This window comes from Thunnus thynnus, chromosome 3 (assembly GCF_963924715.1).
Source record: "Thunnus thynnus chromosome 3, fThuThy2.1, whole genome shotgun sequence".
In the NCBI taxonomy this organism is placed as follows: Eukaryota; Metazoa; Chordata; class Actinopteri; order Scombriformes; family Scombridae; genus Thunnus; species Thunnus thynnus.
In genome coordinates this window covers 25,705,324-25,728,244 of record NC_089519.1, presented here as the reverse complement: position 1 = coordinate 25,728,244, position 22,921 = coordinate 25,705,324, and the positions used below count along the sequence as shown (strand labels likewise).

Genomic DNA, 22,921 nt, shown 5'->3' with positions numbered 1-22,921 from the left:
GATGTAAGCATAGCACTGCAGCAGCCTTTCACATACATACAGTATATTACCTGTTCCTCCCTGCGTAGTAAGACTGCATGCATATGGATTTATGCCTCCTACATGTCAACTCCGAGACCTTAATAAATATTTGAGCAGCAGAGTGTTTTACTGCCTATAACGCTCTTCCCATAATCACAGTGATATGGTAATTAGGTCACTAATTAATGCATTAATGTCAACATACTTTCAGCATAACTCAGGGCCAGTGTTGATATCATTCTGTCTGTTCTTAATGAAGTAATTCTTAATATTTACAGAGCAGTATTTCAAACAACAGAGCCTATAGCGTCGCAGTCTCATTTAACTGTAGGATGAGTGCATCATTAGTGTTGCATTTATGTATACATCCTCTATAGGATTATCCTTGTTGCCTGCCAGTGGAACCAATTAAATTCAGACTCCTCTTGTTAAACTGGCATTGCATCAAAAGCAATTTTTCATTGCGCTGTCTGCGGCTGTGGGTAATAGGCATTATTTACATGGGATTAGCTTGCAACCGTGCCATAATCCTATGAATGCCAGACATTTGTAACGTTCAGTGCCAAAGATGTTTTAGTTCATCTCTCTGTCTTTCCCCCAAGTGTACGTCATGTCCAATTTAGTTAGATTTACTGTTAAATATGGACTGCAGATGGAGAAAATGATGGCCATGTTGGTAAAAGCAATTTAAGATTTTTCCTTAAAGGTTAAGCAATCTCTATGTTCTTGTGTTGTCCTTTTTTTCCCTATATCAGCCTCTATAATTAACTCATCTCTCTCATTCACTTTCTTTCTGCTGATGCTAAACTTGGCTTCCTGTTATATCTTATCTCTCCATCTTTCGAGCGGGTCCGTAGGAGAGGCAAGAGTTTGAGTGTGTTGATTCATTATCTGATCTATTAATTTGTCAAATATTTTATCCTGATTATTAAGTCCCTGGTCACAGAAAGGTCAGGGAGTAAATAATGATTATTAAGTCCAAACAACCCTTCATTCAAAAAGGTTCAGTTAACAAGGGAAATAAAAAAGGGAGGGCCTGAGTCTGAGGAGGTTTACAGATAAAAAACCACAGAATGAGAGCAAGAGGAAGGGAGAGGGAAAGGTATCTTATTATTTTTAAGGACTGACCGGACAGAAGTAGGTATTCTCTGCTATGTGTTTGGCCACTCGCTCGTTCTCAGCAGACAGTGACATAATGAGCAGCAGGGCGTCTCTGGCTTGCTGGCCCACTGTGCCCTCCCTGTGGATGAAGGGGATGAGCAGGGAGAAGATGAGGAAGTTGGTGGCTCCCTGATCCTCGCTAGTGTGAAAAAACAGCTCCAGAACTGAAGGGTCCTTGGCCAGAACGCAGCACAGCTGGTTGAGCAGCAGCACCAGCTCGTCTTCAACATCTGGCACTGCCGTGCCCGAACATGATGACAGCAGCATCATGAGCGGCCGCAGTATGGGCTTGTGATGCAACAGAGGCTGGCGTGCTTGGCCCACCAGCATCTCGTACATCTTCAGCTGCTCCAGCTTCATGTCGTCAGTGAACTCTCTACGGAGGCTCCACACAAAGAGACGCTCCATCACGTTCTCCATCACCACAAACTCCAGGATGGGGCCCATGGCGCCGACCTGACCGCTGTCCTCCTCTATTAGCAGGAACAGCATGTGTTCCACATAGTTCTGCACAGCGCTCGCCTCGTCTCCGGGGATGGGGCCGCCGAAACGAGAGCCGCCGCTAGAGCCACCGCTGAGGTTGATGACACTTAGGGAGGGCAGTGTAGAGCTGCTGCGAAGGGGATCATGCTTTTCTAGGATCTTCACCACCTATAGCAAGAGACAAGAAGGATATTACTTGAACTGAACCTTACAAGAGTGTGAATGTCAAGAGTTAAATTATGCTTCTGCTACAACATTACTACACCCGCACAGAATGGGAAAAATGCCAGATTGTAGAATTGTATCTCTTTGTGTGAAGATGTACTACTCAGTAAATTCACCCACTGACTCATTTGTTCAGACAGCGCTTGTATACCACGTTAAAGTAAAACTAATACATTCATTAAACAGGTAAAATCCTTTTCCTAATCCTAACAGGTTAACTATCAACAAATATGGAGTGTAAACAGACCAGCAGCACAGCACAGATAAACTCAGTTTGGTAGCACAGAGTGAAACAGTCCTTTGTGTATCCAGCCCTTCCCTTGTGTGTCCGCTGCGTAGAAACCAGAGTAACAATAATGGAGCCAGTGTCCCCAGCCTACCACTGCTGCCATGACAATAATTGGCTGTGCACAAGAGAACTGGCTGATGGAAACAGGAGAACAGACTTTATAATCCCTGCCTAAGCCCGAGGGGGCCTGGCCCAGTGGCCTGAGCCTCGGGCATCAGTCCAGTTCAGGCTTTCCAGCCATTACTGCGGTGACAGGTAGGGGCCAAAGTTTGAGATTCACTCAAGGATTTTACCTCCTGGACATCTGCAGGAGTCAGACTGTGGTTGTGATCTGCCTGCTGGTATGATACTGACACTATCAAGGTCAGTTGCAGATATGGTTGAGGTTTAATAAACCTCTTGTCCAGCAATATATTTATTCATATTTTCAAATAACCTTCAACAATAAGGAAAGAAAATATTCACATTCAGTATGAGGGATAGTATTAAGTGCAATTAAATGAAAATCAGGCATTCCCTTACAGGTTTATTAAACTTTGATGCGTAGAGTATGTGTGTTATTTGTAAAACAGCTGCTAGTAAATGTGATTTTTTTTCTTGCTGCAGGTCTGGGAGCGCTGACAGGCCAGTTAATAGTCTGTACCACTTGTCAGAATATGGTTTATACGGCTTTACAAATGCAACCAAGCACCTGGCTCAGGCTGGATCAACGTCAGCTCTGGCTGGTCTTGGCTTTGAGTTTTATTTCTCTCTACAGACCATACCCAGGTGAATGATGGGTGTTGGCACAACAGTAGGGTGAGTCATGGGAGGTTTTTCAGATTGTAGATGTGAAGGAAGAGCAGTGAAATTAGTCTCACATTTATGGACTCTATCTTTTCTGCTTCCCCACTCTTGCCATTCAAATTAAGTTTCATTCTGCCAGACAGAATAATATTTCTGTTTTGAGGTTCTGTCCTTTAAAACTAACCAACTTGTTTCATATTTAATCATCACAGGACACCACGTGCAGTATAAATCTGAGTGCAGGAAAGTGAAAGAGCAGCTTTTGCTCTTCCCTCATTAACCACAATCGCTCTGGTTAAACTTCTCAGTAGTCAGCAGATCAAATCTGTGCTCTTTATGAAACTTCCCTGAATAAATGAGAAGTTTTAAGAAATACAAGTGAAAGTGATTTATAATCATATCAGAAAAATCATGAAAATGCTGAAACATGTGTCATTTTTTTTAAACCAAAGTCTGTACTTTAAAGCATATTTTGAGCTTAACACTTAAAGAAAAACCGCCACAGGCAAGCAAGTAGGTAACAACGTGCATAAATACATTCTTAACAGGAATTTTAACATTTAAAATGTGGCACTATCTGTTTGTTTGGAGGTTTCTCATTAAAATGCATGGGTCTACATATTAATATGCTTGTAAAGTGCAAGCCTGGATAAGCATCTTGTGCATTTTCGATACTAGATGACATATACAGTGTCACGTTCAGACAATGCACTGAATTATTGATTTATACTGCAGGTGCAGACACTGCAGTTACAAACAAACCCCAAATATTAATTAGGTGACATTTCCTGTCTGTAACAGAAAACAGAAAATGTTTGTTTCTTGCCCACAAACGTAACTTCACCTGAGGGATGGGAGTAGTGACAAAGCCATTTTAAGTGATCCTGACCCTTTTGGTCTATCAAATGGTCCAGTTTAGTCTGGGGTCTGAGAGCTAAAGCTGAGGTCTGAATATGTTCTTAAATGTACACTGGATGGGGGTGTTGTGACACAAATGTTATCAGAAGCACATTCATAAAACTGACAGATTTATTAGGGGGTTACGTGGCATTAATCATGAATGGTATGAGTGAGTCACTCTGAAGAGCCATAGTGACGGGGAGCAAACTGCCCACAATGCACGGTCTATAGTTAAAGATTGTTGGCAGCCTCAGCAACAGACAGCTCACTTTGCGTGTCACAACAAACACAATGAGCTCTGTGAGGCCTGGAGAGCAGCAGATAAGACACAGCAAATGAACATAAACCTAATCTTCAGATGAACCAAGCAGGGTGTCTTACGAGGGTGCAAGGCCAATATTACTTACAACATGTTACTTGGATTTCAAGGCTTTCCGAACTAAAACCAAAGTCAAGAGCACTCTTATCAGGCTACAGATTAACTACGCATGGAAATAAGACTCTGCAGGAGTGAAATTGTGCTGCCAGTTTGCCTAAAGCAAAACAAGCTTTAATCTGGAACAGGGAGTTCTCTCTTTTTTTTTCTCTTCACAGTCAGTAGCTGGGACTAGTCAGTCTCTTGTATTTTTGATTACAATGTCAATCTCAGCTTAAAGGAGAAAATTAAAACCAAGCAGACAGCTAGAGACAAACTAATTTATTGTTTATTATTAAGCTCAATTCAGGTAGTTATTAACACACACACAAAAAATGTTTTTTTATATTATTATAATAGATAAAGCATATCCATTTTATTTCACACCAACAGAAGCCTAAAAAGCAAAATAAAAGTCATATATATCAATCATCATATTCAGCACATAGTCTGTCACTAGTCTGGACTGCAATGTCAACCCCGCTAAACACGGTGACCTGCTATATAATGTTAGTTTATAATCAAAACAATAAAAGCTCACTTATAGCACATGGCCTCCACATCAATCTGAACTCGACATTAACAGATACATCCAACATAACGCTTGTCACTAGAGTGATTCACCAACACCCCCGCCAAAAATATCAAACTGGTATGACAAAAAATTCTTAGCACTCTGTGTAATTACATGGAAAATAAGTTCCTTTAAGTGGACCGTGTGCTTAGGAACTATTTCTAAGGTCAATAATAAACCTTCAAGACCAACTGATCAAAGTAATATAAAATAATATAATTCCACAAGAAACCAAGGAAGGCACTTGAGTTACACCAGAAAACCCAAAAAAACGCTGAATACTGAAAACAAATTTAACTGTTAAAGATCCCCTCCAATACTACAATACTCTTCTCGGAATAATAATTTGTGTATGATATAGTTTTTCCCATCAAAAAAGTTAAATTACCTTGTTAAATATTCTTAAAATTACATCTACTCCTGCATTGCAAAATCCAGAATCTATGAATGTAATTTTCTGTTTAACTGCTGGACACAAGATGTCTCCTATTTCACTGTTAAGTCCATTCTCAGTGTATGTGCTTCTGGAGGCTTCAACTTTCCACCTCACACTTGTGCAAGTTTCATATTGAACCGGGAGTGGTTTCCAGAATAGTCAAATCGTGCTCGTACGTCTTAAACCAGTGAAACTTTTGCCTTCAGCAGCCGAATGTAGGAAAAGAGTTTAAAGTACACACACAACTTCCAACCAAATCACACACAAGCTTGCCACAGTGGAATTCAGCTTAATTAAAACTGTGAGCACCATGCTGCCTCCTCATTGACAGACCCCACACTGACAACCACTACCGTAGACATAAATGCAGCTGACACTTAGTTAAAGTACCAACACACTTTTCTATCCCGTCAAAGTCTGGCTAGTGTTATACTGATGTCAGTACGTATAAAGTTTGTTCATGTTGGTGTGGGAGGAGTAGGTCTAGCAGGCTGCCAGGTCCCACAGGGGTGAACAGGGACACATGCTGCTGCTGCTGCAAAGAGCCAGGAGTCTGAGACAGTCAGCGTCTCACTGCCAAGATTCCACTGGCCGTGACCGCACAAAGTTTAGTGTTGTTGGGACAGCACTGGAGTCAGTTTCTACTGTCAGAGTGTGAGGCACAAGTTAAGTAGAATATGAGTCTTAAAAAGAACAACCTTGACACTCTTTGCGTGTGCTGATGCAGATTTAGTGTAACTTGTGATGTGTCACTTAGAAGTGGAAATTACATAGAGGTTTTGTTAAAAGCGAATACAAGGTCAAAAGTTTGGGAACCACTGTTTTTCGTGAAGAAAAACTAACACTAGCACGTAATTCCTTCTACAAGCACTGAGGCCCCATTTAAACCTGGGATTAACATGTGATCTGTATCTGGAAGTCATTCATTTCTAAATCACTTTTTGCAAAGGAAGACTTCTAGCTACTATTACTTAGCTGTAGCTTTTGTGGTGCTTGCTTTAGCTGGCAGGAAGAGGCAGAGCTAGGTGACTGTACAGATTGAATTTACACCTGGCTGAGAACCAATCATAACACGAGCCTGACCACCTCCAAATGTGGTCTGGCTGAGCCGATCCCAGTGAATTTACACCTTGCATTAACATACATTTTTCCTTATCCAGGTATATCCAGATTACATTTAATACCAGGTGTAAATGGGATAAAATTGTCATTTTTACATTTATGTTTGTGTCCATGTTAAACCAATGAGATACAATATGTTAAATAGTGAACTTTAGGGGTGTTAATAGGAGGATTTTTTGACTTTGGACAGAACCAGGCTAGGTATTTCCCTCTGCTTCCAGTCTTTAGGCTTCACTAAGGTAAGTGTCTCCCTGCTCTAGCTCCATACTTAATGCACAGACATGACAGTAATATTGATCTTCTCATTTAAAGCCTAATTTATAGTAGGTTGCTCAACACTTTTGATAAGTGTCGATGACAGAAATAACATATTTTCAACATTTTCCTTTCATGTTGTGCACCTGGAGAATTTAGCTATGTTGCAGACAGCGTCATATTTTGTCGCGCAATGTGATTGGGTCGTGTTGCTAACGTCGCCATGGAGATTGTAGTTTTCATTGAACTTCCTTATTGATATTGTGGTTTGTAATTTTAAATTACTTGCAACGAACGTCCTTGTTTAATTACTTTAGCTAGCTCGTAACCTTTCGCTGAAGCATAAATCGAAAACGTCATGTGACTCTTTAATTTCTGTCGAGTGACATGTATCAAAAGTGTAGAGTGAACTATCATAAATTTCCCTCAACTCTCCGCAAGAAAGCTGATTTGCGTATATCTGGAAATGTTCTAATGTATATCCAAAAACTATTTCTTCAAGTTGTGGGATTCTTGATTTGGTGCTGGAGTTTACCTGAGCCCAGTGGTTCTTGAACACAATCATGCAGGTCTCTGGATCCACCCCTTTCAAGACCAGAGACTGCCCGTCTTGGTTTCCATTGGCAACCATGGAGGCCATCATGGTGACCAGATCATTCGTGAGTTAAACCATGTCATAGGCAGGAGAAGGAAGACATTCCTGACTGCTTACTGGGTGCAACCATAACCACAGGAGGAGGAATAATCACAGAGGACCTGAGGAGGAAGAAAAAAAAAACAAAAAAAAACACGTCATCAAACTCAGATCAACAGAAGGTTTTTGCTTCATAAAATAGCAGCATAGTTGCAGTGATATGACTGGTGATTGCTGTACATTGCTCTCCTTCTCTCCCTCTGCATGGCTAGACAGCAACTATGACAGGCATGCAGGAAAGAGAACAATAACAGGCAATGTCAGATGACTCAGTAGAGGAGAGAAAGAGACACATCAGGCTCGACTTTGGCTCGGAGAGTTGCCTCCTGCATTCTGGACTTCAGACAGAGCTGTCAGATTGCTTTTGGAATACCTCAGACGCCCAAGCGGATTCCAGCAGGCCCCCTGACATCACTCTCATTACAGAAACATTTTTTGACATCAGAAGACGAACAACAACTGGGTGTGAACTACTCTGGCTGACTATGGAGAGTTAAAAAAAGTAAGGAGAGGGAAGGAAAAAAAAAGAAAACTGCTTGTTTTGTAGATCAGACATGATTTTGGTATGTGCTGTTTTCATTTCTGGAGGAAATATTTGACAAGATTTTAAGCAAGCGAGGTCTGATTTCCTCACACCGCTTGTTTGGATTATATAGATCTATATTTTATATGTTTAAGAGCAGCTTTGCAGTCAGTTCCAACACTCACATTGGCATCATGGAAATTTGGAAGTTGCCCATATTTTGCCCCAGAAAGGACTTAATTTGTTGTTTCCCTTGGAGAGGACGTTACTGGAAAGATTGATTCTTGTTAAAACAAGACAGAGGTTTTCTTTGACAACACTGGGAACAGAGAGAGTTGTGCTTTTTCAAAATCCCTAATATGAGAGGATTAAGAACTAAAACAACATCTCAGCTAAATCCGGTTCCATAATATAACATGTTTTCAGTTCAGGAGGAAGGATGATAGAATGTGTTTTATCTGCTTGCAACAAGTGAATGTTTTTCATGACTATCATCATAATCTGAAATCACACAATCGCAGTCACGCTCTAGAGATCCTACACATGATTCCTCCTACAACCAAGAACATTTTACAAGAGCTTACAGCCATGCAAGCACCTCTGTAAGGCACAGCGGTGCTTTGGGCTAGATGCTAAGAGTAGCAATGATAACACGCTCACAAATGCTAACATGCTAATGCTAAGGAGGTAATGTTTACCATCTTAGCTTGGCATGTTAGCATGCTAATGTTTGCTATAAAGCACTGACGCTGAAGGGGATATCATTAGATGTCTTTGGTTTGGCATGTATTCAGTCATATTATATATATATTGGGCTACTAAAAGTCTCCAAAGTTATAACTATTCTTCCTGTGGGGAACATGAATGTGTGTACCAAGTTTCAAGGCAACTCATCCAATGGTTGCAGGGATATTTCCCTCAAAATATCAACGTAAACCTCATGGTGGCGCTAGATAAGAAGTCAACAGATCACGGAAGTCAGTAGACTTCATCCTCTGAGGACCATGAACGTCTGTACAAAATTTCATGGCAATCCATCAAACAGTTGTTGAGATGTTTCACACCTAAGTGGTGGACTGACTGACATTGCCATCCCTTAAGCTACACCGCTATCGTGGCTAACAACAAACTTCCCAATGAGTGGCTAAACAAATCTGTCTCTGAACACAAACACAAACTCAGGACAAACTTTAACACTCACTACCCAATACAGAAAGATATGGACTCTGTCACCGCAGGGGATCAACTGTGAAACAAGCAGCAGCTGCACACCACAATACCAAACCAGAGCTTTGAGGTTCCTGCCCCTAAATGTTCCTCTAAACCAATCACAGCAAGCCCCCTTCTTTTGAATTCACTTTGCCCCAGTACCACAGAAACATCCCCAACAACCGCAGAGTTTAGGCATAACAAGGCACACAGTCAAACTTGCAACATCTGCTTTTGGTTAAAGGAGAATGCCAGCTGGTTGGATTCCTGAAAAGGAATGTTAAAGCAGCGTGGAGAGCGTGTCGATGGGTTTTTCTTACCTTTGCTGAAGCATCTTTAACAGGGACGGGCCGCTAAAGCAGACGAAGAGCTCATTTCTTGTCCTGTTGTCACAAAGAAAAGAAAAGAAAGAAAAAAAGACAAAGATGTGTGAGGCGCAGGAAGTGAGTGTCCGTATGAGAGGCGAGGCATGGTGGGAAGTGACTGGACATGAGTAAGCTGCTCCGAACGCCACTTGGATGGAGAGGAGGAGGTTACGAGGAGGAAGGGAGGGGAGAGAAGGAGGAGGGGGAGGAGTAAAAAAGGAAAAGCAGGGTGATAGAAAGTCTAGAGAGAAAGGAGCAGGTATGAGAAAAATGACAACAGTGTTGACATGCATAAATAAGTAAAACCAATCATATGTCAGCACTTAATATTTCTGTAGGAATTTAGCATCAATATCACATCCTCATGATCCCTCTCTCACAGGAGAATAACACTATTGTCCCCTCCAATTAGTGCCGTGATGCAATTGGCGTCCTTCTCAACTGTGAGAGGCCCGTCCCTAACCAACAATACAACTGCCCACTCCAGCACCAGCACCATCCATCGTGGGAATCATGTCACATGACCCTGCAGCTTTAAAACTCTCAGAACCTAGGTTTTACTTTCATGTACAATATAATACACTGACTGCATAAAACTACTGTTGAACCTGCATGCTTTAATCGGCTGTTGATGTTTTGGGCGGTAGCAATTGAAAAATGTGGGTTTCTTGGAAAACAAGCACCCTTTCATAAAAGCGTGATGTCGTGTAAACAGAGAGAGTGAGAGGGAGACAGATGGAGAGGGATGTGTGTGTGTGTGGGTGAGTGTGCTAAGACGAGTCATCAAACACTCATTTCGGCTTTTCAGGCTGATTTTGTGCCTCGCTGTGGACTCATACATGCATTTTTTCCGCTAGCAGCACAGTTTAGGCCACCCATGTTCATTACATTCATTTGTAAATTACATTTATGCATTACATCCAATGTGAGTTGCTTACATTTTTTGTTGCATGCACATATATTCGGAGCATTTCTAAGCACAGTGTCTTTGCTCAAGGACTCTTCGACACGTGGACAGAGAGAAATTGAACCACAAATCTTGTGATTAATGGTCGGCCTGCTCTAACAACAGAGATACAGCCGCCCCAAACTCCTTTTCCAATCTAAAGCAGCAGGTTTAAGACATCATCCACAATCATCAGCTGTTGATTGCCAATCTTAACAGAATGGTTGCCATATTTTAAACATTTATAACTTGAATCATAATGTGTAATCATACCTCCAATATCAGTGATGAAAAACAGATGAAAAACACATTTTGCCTGCAGCTCTGTTAAACATCTCACATAAGTGGATTTAACTAAAAACAAGCTAGCCGATCACCTCTGTGAGGATGTAGCTAAATGCTAACGTCAATATGCTCACTGACAAATGTTAATGTAATGCAATGTCATTAGTTTTGCAGGTATTTGGTCGCTCTCGAGTATTTGACAAATTAAAGTTTTGACCTGATGGAGAGAGGAAAAGTCCGGGATCACGAATTAGGAATCATCCTCTAAGGTCCATGATTGTTTGTCCACAGAAATCCATCCAATAATTGTTGAGATATTTCTGTCTTGACTTAAGCAGTGGACTGACGGACAGAAAGAGAAATATTGCAATATTGAATACATTTTTAATTTTCTTTTTTATTTTGTCAGTGCTACAACAGACTGCTAGATTAGCCTGATGTAATCAGTTGTTAGTCCCTCTCAGACAACAATACACTGGCAACAACTGCCTTCCTACTCACAAATATGCCCCATTTAGTTAAGTATATTTCTCTTGAACTATGAGCCAAATAGGTCAAGACTTGGATTCAATGTACCAACATCTTATAATACTCTAAATTATCCAATGAGGGTTTGAAATATGCATTTTTTTTTCACCCGGCACAAGAAAGCCTCTTGTTTTTGCAGGATAAAAATGTGCTTTTTCTACAAATCTAGTACAGGCCTATTACTGGAAGTCATGACCTAAATCGTGCTCTCATTTACAGTACCTACTGTTATGCTGTCACAGAGGGAGAGTCTACAGTTACCCACAAGACACTGTTCTACTTGCTCGAAATAGCTTAAAATACAGTAGAGCCAGAAATGGGACAAGCAGAGCGCACATCAAAATGTAGGTTGTTAAAAATACATCTTTTGTGTGTGTGCATCAGAGTTAGTTTAAACTATTTGAAGGTTTATATGAGAATACAGTATTGTGTGTGTGTGTGTGTGTGTGTGTGTGTGTGTGTGTGTGTGTGTGGGTGTGTGTGTGTTTACAGTCTCTAACTGCCGGCATGCCAGTCTCATCATTATACAGCTCTCACTGGATTCTTCCAATCTGGTCATTTCCAATTATCCAATTAAGGCAATTTGATGATTACACATATTTGTTATCTCCACAGGCTACACGGCCAAGGACACAATAAACAGAACAGGAGAAAAGGCAGTACTGTACATTATACATCCGTCCTTTCCTACATGAGAGCATATTAGATGTCACAGGATCACATTTTTTAGGAAAGCACAATGCTAATGCTAATAAATGTCATTCTGTCAGTGTTTTTCATTCATTCTCACCTTGCAGTATGTTGCTATTAAGGACTACTGACAATTGAACAATCCCTTTCTTCCACCCAATGCCAATCAGCATTTTATGTTGCATTTTACATATCATGATATTAAATCGAACAATGAGCCTTGATGTATGTACTATCAGTCAGAAAATAAACTCGGTGTAACACATTGCAGTAAGATGAATAAGACACAATGTTTTTCTTCAAAAAATTCTCCCCTCACAACGAGGTGAGGGGAAAATGGCTGCTGCTTTGCATAAACAACATTTGTTTATTTGACCTTTTCCCAAATAATTTTCTATTTATACAATATGAAATGTAATATTTTATTATTTACTCCTCAAACTTAATGATCCCCTGCAGATATGTATAAAAATACTATGCTTGGAATAATAATGTATGTCTGATATGGTTATGGCTTAAACTTCTGAATCTATGAATATGCAAATATTTTTTGTTTTAGCAGTTTAACAGCTGAACACAAGATGTGTCCTACTTCTCTGGAAAGTCCATTCTCAATGTATGTGCACTGGACGCATCAAGTTTCGACATCACACTTGTGTAAGTTGCATAATGGACCGGGATTGGCTTACAAAATAGTTGTGATGTCATGTCACAAATCCTGCTCATAGACCCGCCCCTTAAAAATCAGATTTTCAATGAGCACGGAGAAACTTTCCACTTTCAGCAGATAAACATGAAAACAGCCTTTCAGTGTCAAACTCTGCAGCTCAAACATCCAACTGAAGGGAAATCATATTTTTTTGAGAAGAGGGGGACTTCAAACATAAACTTAGTTTGAAATTACTTTGACATTCAAGCTCTCAAATACAGACTACATAAAAAGACACAAATGCAACATAATTTGTAAAATAATCCATTTTTGAGGATTATTTTGTTATTTTATCTGTGAGTCTAAGGTAATTGACAGTAAGCACAACAAAAACATAAAGCCCTCATTAAATCTCTGTGTCTTATTTACATGTAAATTACTAAATACAATGCACCCAAACCTTTTACACTTACTGTGTGTTGTTTCTATAATGGCTCTGGTATTGTTTAGAAGCCCGACTCGTCTTGTTTGGATTACAGCGCAAGTGTCACACACAATGCATTTTTTACTGAAACATGTCTACTGTTCCTGCATTGCCAACAGCAAATTGGTGCATCGATTTAAGTAATTATTTACAACTATACAAATATGGCAGAAAACTGGAATTTCCCCATTCTATTCAACATCAATGGAAATGGTTTGGTGTTGCATAAAGAGCAACAGGCTCTTCGTCTCCTCACTCCCAAGGTAAATATAATGACAAAATGAGAATGTGGGCTATTGTGTTGCACCTCTGTGTTTTGGCAAAGTGGCTTCTGGCGAATCAAAAAACACAAACAAACACATAAAGCTCCAGGCTGATAGGAGCGAACAGAGCAAACATGAGAGAGAAATGTTCGCCTTTAGGGATTTTGTCATCTTTTTTTTTTTTTTTTTTATCTGGTTTCAGGCATTGTCAGCTTTCTGACATCCCTGAGGGTTTCATACACACAGGCGTGGTCTGGACAAACAGCTTAAAGGCAACACACACCCTTGACTCAGAATACAGATCATCTTTCTTGCGAAACAGGAGTGTTTTAACCTCCAGAACAGAAGCTTGTTTTATGAGCATTCAGAGTAGATATGAAATTTAAAATATACAAAAACACTTTTTCTTTTATAAAATAGTCTTTTGTCTTCAGTCAGGCATTTTGAATAATAAATATTTGATCATAAGCCAGTCCTCTGAGTTTCATTTGTCCAGTCTTACAGTCTCTTCTCTCACAGAGGAGAAATTCACAGCGGCCAGGGGGCAGCCATGGCAACCCAGTGACAGACAGGCCCATTAAAGTGATAGCAGCTGCTGAAATATTTAGGGCTACAGGTGAAGTCACTGAAGGGCCAGAGAGCGCCTGTCCTTACTATTTATAGTCTTCACCACCCTTATCTAATCAAAAACACAGCAGGAAGGGAAAAGCCATTCAGTTTCTATGTCTCTATTATTCCCTTCAGCCAGCGGGGCAGTGACCTCTATGATGGACCATTCATCTTTAGGAGAGACAGACTCTGATTGAATTCATAGTCAGAGCAGATTCCAAAGTTGAAATAGATAAGAATATCGTAAATGACTGGACAGCATCTAACTATTTTTAACTACTAAATTTCAAAAGGAGCAATTTACGCTCAGATTAAACATTTTTCACTAATTACTAACCGAGCTCATTTTCATGACAGCAAATAAATGTTGTTTGTTTTTCTGGCAGCATAATCGGTCCTGAATCGTTTGGGTCATTTAGGACTTCTGACCAATGAAAAAGCTGGAGGTGGACATGAAAGGCTGTTGAAGACGTGGTTTATTTAGTAGAATTTTACACTGAAGATACTGAGCGGCATTACTATTCATTTGGAGTCATGTTTCTGACCACCTGATGAATGTAAGTCCAATATTCACTGTTTTTTTAAGCTTTGTTTTTGGTCTCCACCAACTCCTGAGGGAAATCTGGCTCTTTAGCTGCTAAACTGCTCCACGCTTTTTACCAGCTAGTTGCTTACTGTGTCTTTTTGCTATTTGGTGCTTTGAAGGTAGAGTACAGTAGGTTTTTACAGCTTTTTTTGCTAAAACTGCTGCAGCTGAAAAATGACACTAAGAGAGCAGTGATGGCTGAACCAAAAACAGTAAAATTGTCCGCTGGAAAATCAAAACAATTAGCCACAAGCTGAAGGAGCAGAGCTGAAGGAAACTGCAGAGTGGACTGATAATTCTTCTGTGGTTCCATAACCATGAGTGACCCCTTCACATTACACATCATTACACAGTCATTTGATACATTGTTAATATAAAAAAAATTATGGTCGCTTTAAAGTCTGTGTAAGGCATTGAGTCTGATGCAAAAAAATGAGAAGAACCTTAAAGGATTACTATGAAAAATTAAAAGTTACAGGTTAACAAGATCCATTCTCCTTTGGTCTCCATCAAAAGACAATAACAGAAATATTCTTTACTCACCTAAGAGTAAAGAATGTTAAATTAATATATAATATTATTTGAAAATTGCTTTCCCTACTATATCTCCTATAGTTGTAAGAATAGCAAGTGTTTGGGACCTGTTGTACGGAAACTGAAATGAGCCTCCAATGAATGTCATTGTATCAGACATACAGTAAAATTTTCCATATCAAGTCCCTTCAAAACCTGCGAAAGGCTGTTTCCTAAACAACACAACACCAGGCCAACAGGTGCTGAATAATGACTGTAACTAGCTTAGCTGATAAGACCGATTACGTAAGCATGTTGCTCCATGCTGCACGTCTGTGGATTTTCACATGCACGTGAAGGCTAACAGGGTGTGTTCACCTCGAAACTGGTTTCAAAGAGATGTTCCTACCATACTGTTCACTCATCACAGGAAGAGATTCATTAACATGTCCAAACACACACTCAGGTGCCTCATTTAGCTGGGAGGGAAGAAAAGGAGAAGGTAAAAGAGTTCAATCGGTACAGCAGTGGTGCCAAACAACCAGAAAGGGGAGAGAACACTGAGCTCTCTATGAAGTAGATAAAGGCTATAAAAGGCCAGCCAGAGGACACGAGAGGCCACATGCACCACTGTTAATATCAAAGACTTCTTGGTCAGATTCACGTGCAGCAACTTCCTTCAGTTTAGTCTACAGTGAAGAGATAAGACTTGGAAGGGCTAAGGACATTGTGTTTCCTGCCATGGATATTCAAGTCTAAGTGTTATCTATGTTTGCACCTGTCAATTCATGTACAGTGTATAGTGTATATAGTATGTGTGTATTGATTTTATGACTTCACCGCCCAGGGAGTAACCTATGACCTTGGAGCTTACCAACCAAGTTACCAAGTTACCAACCAAATCACATTATAAAAAAAGGTTGCAATAGCCTCTAAAAAATAACAATTTAACAATAAGATTATTTATTCGTGTTGGAGCTGCCATGATCAGATAATTTATCAATTAGTCCATCACAAGAAACTTAATCTGAAACTACAACTTGGGGAAAATGTGATGGACGAAACAATTAATGAAATAATGAAAATAACTGTTAGTTGCAATCTTTCATTTAGGGGTAAATTAAGGCCTCATTTATTCAAATATGTTACAACATACTTCACATTCAATGACATTCTTTGAAATCATTATGGCTGTTTTGTTCTCTTTAGTTTTAGGTAACGTTAAACCATAATATAGTGTGATTGTGAATGTTTTTTCTCCATAAAACCTAAAGAATACACTCTCTGGTCTCTGAAAGCTTCATTAAGGATTAATCCCCCATTTATTAATGTCTGATGAGGTATTTATGAATGAAAAATAAGATTTATGGCTCAGAAGTTTGGTACTGAGAACAATTATGAGGAGATACTGTGAAGGCTCAGAATATGAGGGTTAAAAAGTGTCAAAATTTGAAAAAAAAAAACACTGAATCAGTCTTAAAAAACATCTATGTGTGTCATCGTAGAATGAAACTCCTTTTTGAGTCATTATAAACCTGCACAAATTTCCAGAAATGTTACTGAGGACATGTCCTCTGTGTTGCTTTGAATAAATTTTTCCCTGTTTTCTTGTGACTCACACAAGCTAAATTACTATATTGTATGTACACAATGCGGGGCTGGTGACATCACTCTAACTTTCATGTTGGTATGAGGAGACCTCAGCCTTTTCCGACTCTACAATAGACTTCTGTCTGTGATAAGAATGTGTTTAGTGTGGGTACATCCTATCTGTGCTCCTGCTACTTCCTCTGTAGCTCGTTTGCATCACATCTTACTTACTGATAAAAAGCCGTGTTTGCATGTGGAATGGAAGGGGGAGGACAGACGATACAGCGTGTCTGTGAAGTTCAGAGATGTTTATCAGATAGACGAGAGTGAGCTGCAGCGCTACACCCGTGTAATTAGTCAAATGGATGTGAAGAGGGTTTTTGATATGTAACGGAGTGAAAAATCTATGGTACACAGCTGACTCGAAACATGGAGTTTTAAAAAGGAATGCTGTGCATACCAAAATGCCTCTCGGGCTCATCTGTGTCAAATATTTGCTTGGGTGTGGATAACTGTGAACCTGTTTTTTTTTCTCTGCTCTGTTTCCTTTTTTCATTGTGAGGACTAAACTTTCGTTACCTTTAAAGCTTTAAAGAATTTATCTGAGAAAAGAAAATGTTTAAATTTCCCTTCAAGTGACTTCACCCTTCTATCTGTTTCCTGCCATGGATATTGTCTATCTAAAATATTTTCCATCTGTTGACTTTTTTCCTCATGATTTTCAAGGCAAAAGAGATGCAAACTCCTAATGACTCCTCTGACAATTTTACTTCACGTCAGTGACTTTACACATAAAACAGAGCAACAGGCTCCATGAACATAACACGTTCCTTCATTCCAGTTCATTCTTGAACAACAGAAGTGGTTCAACCAGATTTTCTTACAATCTCTATTCTCTCCACATTACTCTAAAGGAGAGGCCTTTGAAGATAGCACAGAGAGTTTGTGAGGGAAAAGAGGGCAACTCTATGTACTAAGCTGGAACATGGTGTTGCCCAGCCCCCAAGGGGCCCTTAGAAAAATCTAAGGGTTAACTAGATAATTGAAAGGCATTGGAAAGAAAAAAATATTTCTGTTACACAAAATTTTGTTGATCTTTTCTGACTCTTCTCTTTATTCTTCTTGTGAATTACTGCATAATTTTGTTTATTCAAGGATCTAAAAATCCTTCAAATGAAACAAATTGAACAGCTTGCATCACAAGGGGTCACAAGTAGACATTCGTTCATGCATTTTAAGGGCCCACAAGCCAAAAAAAGCCAACAAACTGGGCAATATCTCAGTTGCTGACAATAATAAATCCCTAATCTGAATTTGTAAGAATTTTCACAATATAGTATATGTGGTGTGTGAGTTAACCGGTGGGCTGGGACTAATGGTTGCTACAGTTGAATAACTGCCACGTCCGCAGACCTTTGATGCACGTCATACCCCTCTCTCTACCCTACCCATGTTTCCTGTCCCTCACTCCACTTTTGACTATCAAATCAAGGCTTTAAATGTCATTTAAAAATAGTTCGACATTTGAAATAACTGGAATAAATGTAATCACTTTCTTTGCAAGAATTAGATGAGAAGATCGATACCACTGTCATGTCTTTCCATTAATTATGAAGCTAAAGCCAGCAGGCAGTTAGCCTATCTTAGCGTTAATGCTGGAAGCAAGGGGAAACAGCTAGCTGGGCTCTGTCCAAACTTCAAAAATACATCTACCAGCACCTCTAAACATAAATGTAAAAACTAACATTTGTAAAATTCTTCAGGTTTTATGCTAAAATAGGCTAATCCAGCTTCATACTTTACACACACACAGGAGTGGTATCAACCTTTTCATCTTGGAAAGAAATCAAAAGGGCATATTTGCCAAAATGTTACACTTTTATTACAATTTTAAAATGGTTATATGAAAAGCTGACACTTTTTCCCCCATTAATGTTATTGCCACAAAGTTTATAGGTTGCTTGTTACTTCTCAGGGTCAGTGTGGGGGCGCGAGCGGGGAGGGTTGGTGGAGCTAATCCCCAACACGGGACAGAGCTGAGCTGGCTGTGTCTGCGGTGGGAAAGAAGAAACAGGTTAACACACACAAACACACCTGCTGCTGCTGTGTTGACAACAGCACCCGTTCCACTTGGATTACCAACAGGTTTTTGTCGTTTTATGTCATTTCTGACTGATTTTAAAAAGAAACTGTTCCTTGCTAATCTATTTTAGCAATATTTGAAAAAAAAAAAAAAACACCAGTTGACTGCCGGTTGTTTATGACCAAATATTCTTGAAAACAACTCTAATTTAAGAGCAACCACTATTAAGAAAAATTCAACCGTGTTCAGTAACATTTTGTTTACTATGGGCAGCAACAAGCAAGGTGAAGCTAATCAGATCCAGATCGCTAACTTGTGACCTGAACCTATACATGTAATCACATTAGTATGACCATTATTCACAGTCTAGCATGCTGTGATGCAGACTAACAGAGATCCAGTGTGTGAATATCTTAGTTTCATGCAGGTCCGAGCACTGCCACTATTTAAGACCTGAGTCCCATCTGAACATCACCAGTAATCACACAGATGACTGATTAGCTGCACATTCCCTTCATTCCTCAGAAACTATATCAAAACACTCACATCATAAAGTTTGCTTGCTGCATGTAAGCATTTATGTTCATGTTTTGGATGCCGTTATGAAAAGTGGGAGAAATTGTTCAGATTTACATCTTTGCTGTAGTCTCTGGAGTGGAACAGATTATGAAGCAGAGCCTACGCAGCATGTAACCAATTACAAACAGCAGAGATCACACTGTATAAATTAAGGCAGCATCAGAGAGATTTCTCTATAAAAGTCTTGAATAAGTGCAGCTTTTTTTGAAACCACAGTAAACTACTTCCCTACAATCATCAAAACTTTGTATTTTCACATCCTTTAAAAGTACCGGCATTAACAAACACCGCCTGAAGACCTTCTGTTATGAGATCACACTAAAGAGGAACCCTGATGTATTTACATCCTGTCCCCTCGCAGCAAACCGTCTCCAGTGAGAGTGCAGGGAAGACTCAGTGCGTCAGAGCTTTAAACAGCCTCCACATGAAGAGCATTTCAAGACCAGCTCAATGACCTCATCAGCCACATCTGATGATGACATGCAGACATTTGTGGAGGACACGTGCTCTCATAATTAGCAACGGACAGTTTAGCACGTGGGTTCCCAAACTTGTGGCCTCTTGTACAATGCAATACTTGAAACCCATTATCACAGGTTTGACAGACTTTTTGTAGCTTTATCTTTGTTTTGTTTTTTTCGTCTTTGACCCTGATAATTATCTAGAGAGGCAATGATTAGTCAACTAGTAGGCAACTATTTTTAGAATCAAATAATCATTTTAGCCATTTTTAAGAAAAAATGGCAAGTATTTGATAGTTGCAGCTTCTTAAATGTGGGGATTTTAAACTTCTTTGTGTCATACATGATCAATTTTGGATGTTGGACTGCTGATCAGACCAAAAAGAAGACGTCAATAAGGGCTCTAAGAAATTATGATGGTAATTTTTCACAATTTTCTGACATTTTATAGACAAAACGATTAATTGTGAATAAAAAAAATCATTCATCATTAGTTGCAGCCCTATAATTATGCCATGGCCCCTTTAGATTCATCTCACGACACCTCGGGGATCCCGACCAGGTTGGAAACCAATGGTTTTAGGGGATAACTTTAGGGGTTGGTTAGCTGAAGTCGAAGGTATTAGTGCACAATCCTCATAATATATTTATCCTTTTATAGTCACAGAAAAGGTCTACTTATTATATAATTCCATACCAAGGTCATGAGACAAGTTCAAGAATTAACCTTAAGGCTCAAACCAAGAGAAAATTGTTTTTAAAAATGTTGGGAAAAGTTCATGAAAAAAGCCATATGTTTCATTATTCAAATGTCCAGTCCACCTAATGTCATTATCATCTGTTAACAAACACACAAACAAATAGGATGGAAAAAATAGCCTCCCTGGCAGCAGAGTTATAAATCAGACAGAAGACGGTTTCTCTACAGACAGAAACTAGTTTCAGTCATTCATGTCTGACATCTTTTATCCCCCAAGACCAGCTTGAAAAGCTCATCAGGTGAGAATAAACATTGATTTAGCAGGTGGAAGAGAACACCTGTAGAGGAATGACACTCACACACACACACACACACAGAAGATGGTCAGCCGTGAAACATTGATGATGTTTGCTGGTAACTCAACACCACCACCGTTCTGCCTCCCTCACAATGGATATTTGAGTTCAAAGCTCATTAGAACCGGGGCCTGAACGGTGAATCAGGACAGGTACAGGTACTCCAGGCCTCTCCTGTATAGGCTGTAAAATAACTTAAACCAGGAGCTAACAAAAGCAATACGTGGATATTTTTTGTTGGAATGACACTGAGGACATAACATGTTTCTGCAAGATTATGAAACCAGATACATTTAAGAACATGTCATTAAGCAGTGGCTGATATATTGGCAGTGGTTCTGAAATTGTAAATATAGCCTACAGATAGGGTGGGTCTACTTAGTCTCTATGGTGAAGACACAACAGGAAAGCCAAACCGACCAGAAAAGTAAGTACGCAGTTTAGTTTTAAACTGCCTCAACTTCAAAATGAAGTCGTTATTTTTACTGGGAATCCCTCAATAAACCAAAGCAGACCACTGGTTACCCCCCCTTGACAGCAGTTTGGAGATACCCAACACTTCCACGCACCCGCACATGTCAATCACAGAGCCAAACAAAAACAACAAAACACACATGGTCCAATAAAAGCCAGAAATGTCACGGTGAAAGTATAATTTCACAGGTAAGTAAAAGCTACAAGTGTAAACACGGTAATTAAGTGTTGTTTTCGAGCTTTCTTTCCTTCTTACCGTCGGACGGACGGATCCTCCGGTTGGACGGAGAGAGAGAGAGCGCACAGCAGTCGGTCCGCCGTCGATCTGCAGGTTTCTAACCACCACAAACACACACACACACGCACATACACACACACACACACACTCAGTATGTCCTCCCAAGGACTAAATCACCGGGTTCGATCTCGGTCACAGCTGTACAATTCCCCCCTTTAGTAGCCTAACAGTGCGTGGAGGTATTATATGCGTGACCAAGCTCCTTAACCTGGTCCACAGCGCACAAAGGTGAAACTGCTCTAATCCTCATTTGAACTCCTCCCACTGCGCGTTAAACCAGGCCCACATCCACCCGAGCACTGTTTTCATTCTCATATGTCATGCTGTAGTCTCTCTTATGAAAAATAGCGATATGGAAAAAATGATAAGTGGCCTCAATAAAAGTATGAATCACTTCAGGGGCATGATTAGTATGTGGGAAACTATATAAATATTATGGTAATGTATTATCGTAATCCAGCCAAACACCGTTTGTTTAATCTGTCTGGTCCTGCCTGAAAAAGCAACAAGTTTTCCATGACACACTTTCTAAAATCTGAATTTGGATCAGAATTCCAGAAATTTCATCGTCTTCCTTGACTGAATTGCGAGATCAGTCTGATTCTGTTGATTTTGAGGCAAGTTAAAAACAGGTGTCATATACAGTAGGTTCCTTTGATCCAGATAAGATTAGATCATTCACAGTTGATATACAGTAAATCTCTACAATATGTCGCCACCTGTTGGACGAAGAAGTGAGGCTCAACGAATAAGAGCTACAGTATATGATCGTTTAATGGAGGCAAAAGGAATGTCAAATTGATTTTTAAAAACATGGGAAAGTCTCCTGTTATTTCATGTCCAGCTAATCCCCCAAAAAACACTCTCAGGTTTTTAAAATCGTCTCGTTGTTGGTAATAAATTCTGTTTTTAAACTAAATGCAAGATGTAGGATGTATATTTTTATCCTCACATCACCTTTTCTATAATAACTGGTTCTGTACAAAGCCAGCTCAGTGTCTCTAAATCCATCTGTATCTTGTATCCATACTCTATAGATATATATACAAAGATACCACCAGTATGTGTGATGCTTGATTAAATATAGGCTTATACAGACCACAATTTAAACAATTAGGATCAAATGTATACATTAAAAAAAGCAATAAAGCAGACTGTACGAAATGGATGAGTCTGTAGTGACACCTGGTGGACGGGCAGTTGAACTGCACTTATCCAAAACGTAAATATCAGTGAGCAGACACCATTGTGTATCCGTGTTAAATCAGTTAAGTTGATCAGGAGATATTCATGCTGAATGAGTATCTGAAAGGGATTCCTGCCACCAAATTCAACAAAAATCACTTTTGTTAAACAGCTGCCTTTGAGG

At 39.7% G+C, this 22,921-nt stretch overlaps 1 protein-coding gene across 2 annotated transcripts in view; it reads right to left on the bottom strand.

Annotated features, from left to right (window-relative positions):
* Nucleotides 1–21,806, bottom strand: part of fhip1aa (FHF complex subunit HOOK interacting protein 1Aa) — a 33,405-nt gene extending 11,599 nt beyond the window's left edge. Inside the window, exons 1-4 of one of the 2 annotated variants that reach the window (XM_067584987.1) lie at nucleotides 21,511–21,806; nucleotides 9,414–9,476; nucleotides 7,203–7,423; nucleotides 1,150–1,833 (exon numbers count right to left, since the gene is read on the bottom strand). In XM_067584987.1, the coding sequence (XP_067441088.1) occupies nucleotides 1,150–1,833; nucleotides 7,203–7,310 (792 nt within the window). In that variant the 5' untranslated portion in view covers nucleotides 7,311–7,423; nucleotides 9,414–9,476; nucleotides 21,511–21,806. The remainder of the gene's footprint in view (nucleotides 1–1,149; nucleotides 1,834–7,202; nucleotides 7,424–9,413; nucleotides 9,477–21,510) is intronic. The other variant, XM_067584988.1, reaches the window with a different exon arrangement.
* Between the last annotated feature and the right edge of the window lie 1,115 nt (nucleotides 21,807–22,921).